At 40.9% G+C, this 9,889-nt stretch overlaps 1 protein-coding gene across 2 annotated transcripts in view; it reads left to right on the forward strand.

The window, feature by feature from the left end:
* The window catches only part of STK38 (serine/threonine kinase 38), a 54,650-nt gene that overhangs the window by 35,379 nt on the left and 9,382 nt on the right, over positions 1-9,889 (forward strand). For both annotated transcript variants that reach the window (XM_008062991.2, XM_008062992.2), the window contains exons 8-9: positions 3,412-3,514; positions 4,470-4,531. In XM_008062991.2, the coding sequence (XP_008061182.1) occupies positions 3,412-3,514; positions 4,470-4,531 (165 nt within the window). The remainder of the gene's footprint in view (positions 1-3,411; positions 3,515-4,469; positions 4,532-9,889) is intronic.

The raw sequence follows: 9,889 nt of genomic DNA on the forward strand, positions 1-9,889 counted from the left end.
ACTCAAAAAAAAAAAAAACCATTAATGCTATCTAAGATTCTTTTTATATTGTTAAGGTCAGATTTTTTTTTTTTTTTTTTTGAGTCAGTGGCTCACTCTGGCACCCAGGCTGAAGTGCAGTGGCATGCTTGTGGCCACCCCAGCGTCGGCCTGCTGGGCTCTGGTGATCTTTCCGCCTCAACCTTCCAAGTAGCTGGAATTATAGGGGTGCGCTACCACACCCAGCTAATTTTTTGATACATCGTAGAGATGATGTCTCACCAAATTGCCCAATCTGATCTCGACCCCCTTGGGCTAAGGCAATCCTCATGCCTCGGCCTTCCAAAGTGCTGGTATTTATAGGCTTGAGCCACTGCGCCCGGCTCAGATATATTTTCAATAAAGCACTGACCCTTTGTAGTTTTGTGTAGTTTGGGTTCAGATGCCCTAATTGTTCCCCCGGGTACCTTAATGTTGACTTAGGTGTCCACCTGTTGTCTATTCAGGAGAAGCAAATATATCAAAGCTGAAGGACTTGGGGACTCAATCTAGCTGAAGAGGAGTAGAGGATCCTGTGGTGCAGGCTTGCTCTCTATAGTATGCTGGCTCACACTTGTAGTAAAATGCTCTCTCAAGCCAGTTCATTTGTGTTCAGCCACATTGATTGTAGTAGTGAAAATGTAGACGTTTTCACTTCCTGCGGTATACTCTGAATAGCTATAGAATTCTCTAAAAGGTCAGTTTTGAATAGCATTTTCTCCAGGCACTGCTTTTTAAGACATAATCCTTTCTTAGAGGTAGGTGTCCAGGCAGACATGTAATTGTGAGAACTACAAATTAAACTGTATTCCTTGGCTTGTAGAGCAACTTATTCGCAAATCTAAAAAAAAAAAAAAAAGATACCAAGTGAGTAGGCTCAAAGCTGTCCCTGCTTGGCTGTTTATCTTGCTATATATACACATGCATTCACCCAAACCTAGTGGGATTTATTTAATTTTAAGTTAATTTAATTTTATTTTTTGAGTTGGAGTCTCACTCTGTTGCCCAGATGGGAGTGCAGTGGCCGCTCTCTGCCACTGCAGCCTCGACCTGCTGGGCTCCGGCCATCCTTCCGCCTTAGCCTTCCGAGTAGCTGGAGCTACAGGCACGCGCTACCACGCCCAGCTGATTTTTGATTTATTGTAGAGATGAGGTCTTGCCAAATTGCTCAGGTGGGTCTTGAACACACCGGCTCAAGCAATCCACTTACCTCAGCCTCCCAAAGCGCTGGGATTACAGGCTGAGCCACCGAGCACAGCTCATTTATAATTCTTAAGCCATACATCTCTCTCTAGAGTAGTTAGACGGCTTGCTGGTGAAACAGCACAACCAAAGCTAGAAATCAGTCTATGCTCTTTCCCCTCAGACAAGGATTACTTTATCTCTCCAAACCTCATTTATCTCATCTGGAATATGGGAATAAAGATATTTTTCGGAGGCTAGGCATGGGAGCTCACACCTGTGAGGCAGAAGTGAGAGAACTACCTGAGCCCAGGAATTCGAGACCAACCTGGGCAACACAGCAAGACATCGTCACCATAATAAATCAAAAAATTAGCTGAGCATGATGGGTGGCACACGCCTATAATTCCAGCTACTTGGAAGGCTAAGGCAGAAGGATCACCTGAACCCAGCAGGTAGAGAATGCACTGAGCTATGATCCTGCCACTGCGCTCCAGCTACTCGGAAGGCTAAGGCGGAAGGATCGCCGGAGCCCAGCAGGTCGAGGGTGCGGTGGCCGGGAGCGTGCCACTGCACTCCAGTCTGGGCGACAGAGTGAGACTCCAACTCAAAAAAAAAAAAAAGAATTATAAATGAGACAACATAGTTAAAGCACTGATCATGGTGCCTGACTCATAGAAGGTTTGAGTTTTCCTTTATGAGAAGTATAAAGCCAAAGACTTATTAGAATATAGTATGGCAGCATTTATGAAGAACCATGCAATATTTTTTATTTCTTTTGTGTTTAAAATAGTTTACCTCTGGAATTTATCCCAGTGAAATAATTCAAGAGGAGAACAAGCTTTATGAACAAAATTTGTTCATTTACTCATTTAGTACCCATTTATTTTTATTTTTATTTTTTATTTTTATTTTTTGAGTTGGAGTCTCACTCTGTCGCCCACACTGGAGTGCAGTGGCTGCTCCCAGCCACCGCAGCCTCGACCTGCTGGTCTCCGGCGATCCTTCCGCCTCAGCCTTCCAAGTAGCCGGAATTATAGGCATGCGCTACCACGCCCGGCTGATTTTTTGATTTATTGTAGAGATGTGGTCTCGCTGCCCAGGTGGTTCTCGAATCCGCGGGCTCAGGCAATCCACTCACCTCAGCCTCCCAAAGGCGTGGGATTACAGGCTGAGCCACCGAGCCCGGTTCCCATTTATTTTTTATTTTATTTTATTTTATTTTATTTTTGAGTTGGAGTCTCACTCTGTTACCCAGACTGGAGTGCAGTAGCTATTCCCGGCCATTGCAGCCTCGACCTGCTGTGCTCCAGTGATCCTTCCGCCTCAGTCTTCCAAGTAGCTGGAACTACAGGCACGTGCTACCATGCCCAACTAATTTTTGATTTATTATAGAGATGAGGTCTCGCCAAGTTCCCCAGGCAGGTCTTGAACCCCGTGGACTCAGGCAATCCACTCACCTCGGCTCCCAAAGCGCTGGGGTTACAGGCTGAGCCACTGAGCCTGGCCTAATACCCATTTATTAAGGCTATCCTCTATGAATGATTAGGGCTGGGAACACAGACCTTTTCTGTCACAGGGTACTTATAGTCCATGTTATATCAGATTGAAGAATTGAAAATGGAGTAAGCATCCAGTATTAGGGGAATTTTTAGGTAAACAATAATATTTAAGAAAAAATTTCAATAGCAGTACAAATGGTTTCTGATTATTCATGTCAACTGAATATTATTTTAAATAGGTAATTTTATATAAATGAGCATCTTTGATCGTGATCTCATGATTGCAAATAATACTTACAGCTGTTTCCCTGGAGTTTTATCTTTTGATTAGATGTAATAAAAATCTTTGCAAATTAAAAAAGTGATAATTTTGAAGATCATCTAGAAACCAGACAGGAATATTTGATTGAGTTAAAGAAGTAATACAATTATCTCTAGATGCTGTGGAGGGGTCACCTATACTTCAAAGTCTGTATTTGGGCAAAACCAAAGGTAATATGCAAAAGTGAAAATAGTTTAATAGAATCTGGGGTGATATTTTAAAAATGTATTTGCTATTACATGCTTTTTCCTAAAATTAAAATTTAAAAAGCAGTATACTTTGGCTATAGAGAGGTAATGGATACTGTACGGAACAGGGGAAAATAATGTTCGGTTCTTTACCCAAGAATGCTCATCCATCCATCACCTTGTTTCTTCTTCCCCATAGGGCCATGTGAAACTTTCTGACTTTGGCCTTTGTACAGGACTGAAAAAAGCACATAGGACAGAATTTTATAGGAATCTGAACCACAGCCTGCCTAGCGACTTCAGTAAGTGATAACACAATGCTAGCCTTTTTGTTCCTTACCTTGGCCCAGAAGAACTGTTTCCCTGGTAGCCAAGTTATTCAGGACAGATAGGAGATTCTCACAGCATGAGTTTTTAGAACATAAGAATACCTTCCCAGGTTTGCCTGTGGTTGTGTTGTCTGGGGAAGCAAGACAGCTGCTACCAAATGTATGAAGGCAGTTTTTGAAAGGAGCCTTCGAGCTCTACCAGGAAGGGCACTGGGGACAAATATGGGGCTGGCTAACAAAAGTAGTCAAGGACAAAGTAGAATTTTATCTTTGATTAGATGTAATAAAAATCTTAGAAATTTAAAAGATGTTAATTTTGAAGACCATATAGAAATAGGAATGTTTGATTGAGTTAAAAAGTAGTACAGTTATCTCTAGATGCTATGGAACAGCTCTAGACTAGATTTATTCTAGGTGCTTCTTCCTGTCATGACAGAAAGAAATTTATCTTTATGAGGGTTGCTTTCACTTGTGTACTCTCAATCATGGATGACTGTGTAATAAAATTACAATTCATCTTAGAAAAGCTTTTGTCAGATAATGTCATAAATTTAGAAGTCCTTGAATGTATAAAGGTTACTACTCTTGGAAAATTGATGGTAATTTTGAGAAATTTGAATGTTTTAGGTCTACTTCAGGACCATGACTTCTGATTGAGACTGAGTTTCCTGCAATCCTGATAAGGGCCTGTCTCGAACCTCTCTAAAGTACTTTTTACAGCTCTCACTGTGTGAGTCTGTAAGTTAGTGCTTTAGAGCCTCTGATTTAAGTTTACTGTAGACTTATAAGAAATGTGTTATCTGGAGTTTTTGATGTATGAACAGAGAAGCAAGACTTTAAAGGTCACTTGTGACTTGAACCAGAGCCTAAAAAAGTTGTAAACATTCCTGTTTGAACTTTGATTAGAACTTGTTTTCTCTACTTTTAGCTTTTCAGAACATGAATTCCAAAAGGAAAGCAGAAACCTGGAAAAGAAATAGACGTCAGCTAGTAAGTAATCTCTGTGGCTTCTTATTCATACAAACCACGTATGAATAAGTTAAAATATGCACATACATTTGCATTTGATAGATATTTGAACATATCCCTTGCATTTATAATTAGCTTAAATCATGTTGGTTGCACCAAAAGGAGTCTTTTGAAGGAGGACAGTTAATGTTAGTTTGTTTTGATTGTGACATTTTTCAACAGGTGACCTCGTTCTGACCTTTTCAGTTGGTGACAATGCCTTTGCTTTTTGTCCTACCTTGTCCCTATTTTTATGGTGGTAAAGGGGTTATATTTAAACTGGAGATCTCACAAAACACAAATGATTACAAATACCTGCCTAGTACATTCAGACATTGGCTCTCAAACTTTAAAAAATTTTTATCTACTTGGATGAGCCGAGATTCCTCTGTTTATCTGCCCTACCCTTTTTTCTTTGTGGTGTGAAAAAGAACTTGTTAATAAAAAGGTGTTTTTATTTATAGACTCTGCTTTGAAATTATGATTTTTATGTTAAACCTGGACCCTGGGAGAGGCATTAACTAAACTTAAACACCTTTGTGTTTAGAGGAAATATTTATAAGCATTTGACTGTATACCCATATAAAATTAAGACCCACAGTCTTAAAAATAAGAAACTTTTTTGCATTTACCTTGATGGTATGTTGACAATTATTTAAATAGTACAAATTCATCAGTGAGAAATTGCTGTCTAGGCAGTTTATTCTTACCAATAGTGGATTAATTGGTTCTAATTTGAAATACAGTGTGTAAACCGGGCTCGGTGGCTTAGCCTGTAATCCCGCGCCTTTGGGAGGCTGAGGTGAGTGGATTGCCTGAGCCCGCGGGTTCAAGACCCGCCTGGGCAGGCGAGACTTCATCTCTACAATAAATCAAAAAAATTAGCTGGGCTTGGTAGCGTGCGCCTGTAATTCCGGCTTGTAAACTCGGAAGGCTGAGGTGGAAGGATCGCCGGAGCCCAGCAGGTCGAGGCTGCGGTGGCCAGGAGCGGCCACTGCACTCCACTCTGGGCGACAGAGTGAGACTCCAACTCAAAAAAAAAAAAAAGAAAAGAAATACAGTGTGTATGTCCTAATATCTAGTTATTAGAGAATATTATTAGCCATATAATAGACATGTGATCAGTATACATTTGGGCTTTGCTAGAAACCCATAGCTAATGAAATTGATGATGGTAAAGCCAAGCTAATATTTGATCATTAGAAAGCAAGAACATAGCCAGGCTCGGTGGCTCAGCCTGTAATCCCATGCCTTTGGGAGGCTGAGGTGAGTGGATTGCCTGAGCCTGCGGGTTCGAGACCCACCTGGGCAACTTGGCAAGACCTCATCTCTACAATAAATCAAAAACTAGCCGGGCGTGGTAGCGCACGCCTGTAGTTCCAGCTACTTGGAAGGCTGAGGTGGTGGAAAGATCGCTGGAGCCCAGCAGCTCGAGGCTTCGGTGGCCGAGAGTGGCCACTGCACTCCAGTCTGGGTGACAGAGTGAGACTCCAACTCAAAAAAAAAAAAATGAAAGCAAGAACAGTAGCAGCAGTGGAAACTATGACTAGCTCAGAATGATGGTCATGGATGTGTATTGTCTAGAAATGGTAGCCCTTCTGCTTATCTACATATATAATGGTCACTTGACAGGTGTGCCAAACACTTTACATCAGTCAGACTGATTGAGAGTTTTTTATAGTACCTTTAATAACTTACTTCGTAGGTTACTAATAAATAAATGTCAATTATATGTGAAAATGAAAGCCTGTGGGATGGTTTAAGAAAGAATCAAAGGAAAGACATTTGTTTTGATTTTTTGAAGCTCACCAGTGGCCTCAGACTATGCTTTGAGATTATGATTTTAATGTTAAACCTGGGCTCTGGGAGAGGTGTTCGCTCAACTTAAACGCCTTTGGAGATGCAGTAACTGCAATACATCTTTGATGTCTTCTTCAAACATTTACTTGAGGATACTTCAGTTTAGTGTAGTAAGTCACTGCACAGTCTCTTGAGGACCTCTGAAACTCTTGAAACTTCTACATTCAGTATGTGGTTGAAAAACTACATAGGTTGTGTAGGGCTAGGGAGTGTCAGGAACAGATTTGGTTGGATGCTTCTGTTATGTCTCTGTATAAAGCAGTAGTTCTTAACCTTGGTTGCACAATGATATCCCTTGGGGAACTTCAGAACGTGTTGGTGTATAGGGCGCACCCACAGAGATTCTCAAGTTCAGTTGGTTTGGGATATAGACCGGCTGTCTGATTTTTTTTTTTTGAGGTGAAGTCTCACTCTGTCGCCCATACCGGAGTGCAGTGGCCGCTCCCGGCCACCGCAGCCTCGACCTGCTGGGCTCTGGCGATCCTTCTGCCCCAGCCTTCCAAGTAGCTGGAATTACAGGCCCACGCTACCACACCCGGCTGATTTTTTTATTTATCGTAGAGATGAGGTCTCGCCAAGTTGCCCAGGCGGGTCTCGAACCTGTGGGCTCAGGCAATCCACTCACCTCAGCCTCCCAAGGCGTGGGATTACAGGCTGAGCCACTGAGCCCGACTGGGTGTCTGATTTTTAAAAGACTGAGTGATTCTACTGTTCAGTGAATGTTGAGACCCTCCGCTGAAGAGACTATATCTTAAACAACAGTTCCTGTGTTGTTGGGAAACTTGTGTTTATCTGTTTTGGAACTAACAAAAGACAGGACTTCTGTGATTATTTTTTCTCTTTTTTTTCCCCTAAAAAAAAAAGCGGGCCAAGATTTAACCTTTGGTTACTGTGTTAACATTTATTTTGGGGTCGATTAATCGTAAGTACCTTGAATTGTCCTAATACTCTGGGGCAAGCTTTGTGCTCTTTGATGTGCACTGAAAGGTCATGTCAGCAGGCTTCCTGGGAACCATTTATAGTTCTATAAGGAAAGTGATTTCACAGTTTTCGTATTTGGAGTAAAATGTTATTTAATAGTTTTAAAAGTTTTTTTAAAAAATCTGAATAAACTTAAGGCCCTGATGGTATGGTTAAGGTGGGTCTTTCATTTTTATTCTATACACAGTAGGAATGGGAAAGTGCAACTTAAGGTCATCCTCATATTACCTCTTCCCATAACTTGAAGAAAATGAAGCTAACTCTCAGTCTCGCAAATGTCGGTTAACCATGTTGCTTTGACCTTTTTTTGTCAGTAGTCCCATTCAGCTAGTACCAAGATATTAGTTAATGCTTAGTGTAAGTTTACTACTCTAGGTTAAGCCTAACATATGTAATTGCTTACGAAGCCTATTATTTTTCAGTCCATTGGGAATCTCTGAAAGAGCTAGAGACTTTAGCTTCACTCCTTAGCTACTTAAATCATATTGTAATGTTTTAAATTGTTATGTGGTTCTGGGTAGTGTTTGGCCCCAGTAACCGATTAGGTAAAGGGTATGAATGAGTCAGCTTTAAGTTATTAAACTACAAAGGTAAAAGGTGATGGACGTACAGACATCCATTCTTTGTCAAGTTTTTTTTTTTTATGATGGAATTTATAGAAGTGATTCAGTGAGAAATAAAATTGCTTTATTTCTCTCCGAACTGTAAAATGAAATGACAAGGTTGGAACTCATGTGATTGAAATGGCCAACAGAGCTCCTCTAGCTGCAGTGCTGGCTGACACTAGAGATACTCAGACAATGAAAGGAAAGCCAGGGTACGCCTTTAGGAAGTTGGATTTGGAGGACACTCTGGTGTGGAAAACAGCGGCGTTTTTTTAACGCCTTAATATCTTGAAGGAGTTCTTTTCCTGTGGCAATTGAAATCTCTGAACAAGTACAGCTTACTTGACATTCATCTTTGCAAGCATAAATCTAACCTTTAAATTAAAGGGTATCTGTAGTTTCTTACCTTTGTGATTAGAATGAAATACTTCTGCTTCTTGGGGAAGACCCAGTCCATGTTTCAAACTTTAAAGGTTAAAAAAAATGGTGTATATGGTATTTATTATTTATATGTTTAAAAAACAATGTATTGTAGACTGGGTGTGGAGGCCAACACCTGTAATCCCAGTGCTTTGAGAGACTAAGGCAGGAGGATCATTTGAGACTAAGAGATCAAGACCAGCCTGGGCAACATAGTGAGACCCCATCTCTACAAAAAATAAAAAAGTAGTCAGGTGTGGTGGTGCACACCCATAGTCCTAGTTACTTGGGAGGCTGAAGCAGGAAGATAGCATGAGCCCAGGAGTTCAGGGATACAGTGAGCTATGATATGCCATTGCATTCCAATCTGAGTGACAGAACAAGACCTGTTTCTTGTTTCTAAAACAACCCCAAACAACGTACGATTATTCATACGGAATCAATGGATCTCTACCTTATAATATATGCAAAAATCAATTCTAGATGGAAAATAAAACTTCAAAAAATTTAAAAGAAAATATAGGGTAATATCTTTATGATCTCAGAGTAAGGAAGGATTTCCTAAGTAAGATACAAGAAGTACAACTCAAAGGAAAACTTGATTTATTTTACTACTTTAAAGGAAAAACAGTTTCTGTGTATCACAAGACATAAGCAAATGAAAAGACAGGCTACGCGGTGTAACTGCTTTGGAATTACCTTATGGAGTTTATAGGCTCATTCTATAGCCCTGCAAGTCTACCCTTAGGCATATGCCTTGGAGAAATTGTATACGTGAACCAGGAGACATGTAGAAGAATGTTTATTGCATTTTTGTAATAGTGAAACACTGGAAATAACCCAGGGCTGTCGACAGGGAAATCAACATTCTGAAATGTAATATTATAGCAGTGAAAATAATGGAACTGCTGCTTGATGTGATAACATGAATCAATTTTAGAAACATAATGAGGAAAAATGAAATAGCAGACCACATATAGAATGATCTCTTTTTTTTTTTTTTTTTGAGTTGGAGTCTCACTCTGTCACCCAGACTGGAGTGCAGTGCCCGCTCCCGGCCTCAGCAGCCTCAACCTGCTGGGTTCCAGCGATCCTTCCGCCTCAGCCTTCCAAGTAGCTGGAACTACAGGCGCGCGCTACCATGCCCGGCTAGTTTTTGATTTATTGTAGAGATAAGGTCTTGCCAAATTGCCCAGGCGGGTCTCGAACCCGCGGACTCAGGCAATCCACTCACCTCAGCCTCCCAAAGCGCGGGATTACAGGCTTAGCCACCGAGCCCGGCTGATCCCATTTTTTTAAAGCTTAGAAGCAAAACTAAATAAGATCTCATTTAGAGAGACACATGGTAGAATTTGTTATTTTTAAAAGCAGAGGATGATGAACATGCAGTTTGGCTAAATGGTTAGGAGAAGTGGTAGAGGACGGATGAGGAGGTGTACATTTTTTTTTTTTTTTGAATTGGAGTCTCACTCAG

This window comes from Carlito syrichta, unplaced genomic scaffold, assembly GCF_000164805.1.
Source record: "Carlito syrichta isolate Samal-C Ts95f unplaced genomic scaffold, Tarsius_syrichta-2.0.1 Scaffold306319, whole genome shotgun sequence".
NCBI classification, from domain to species: Eukaryota; Metazoa; Chordata; class Mammalia; order Primates; family Tarsiidae; genus Carlito; species Carlito syrichta.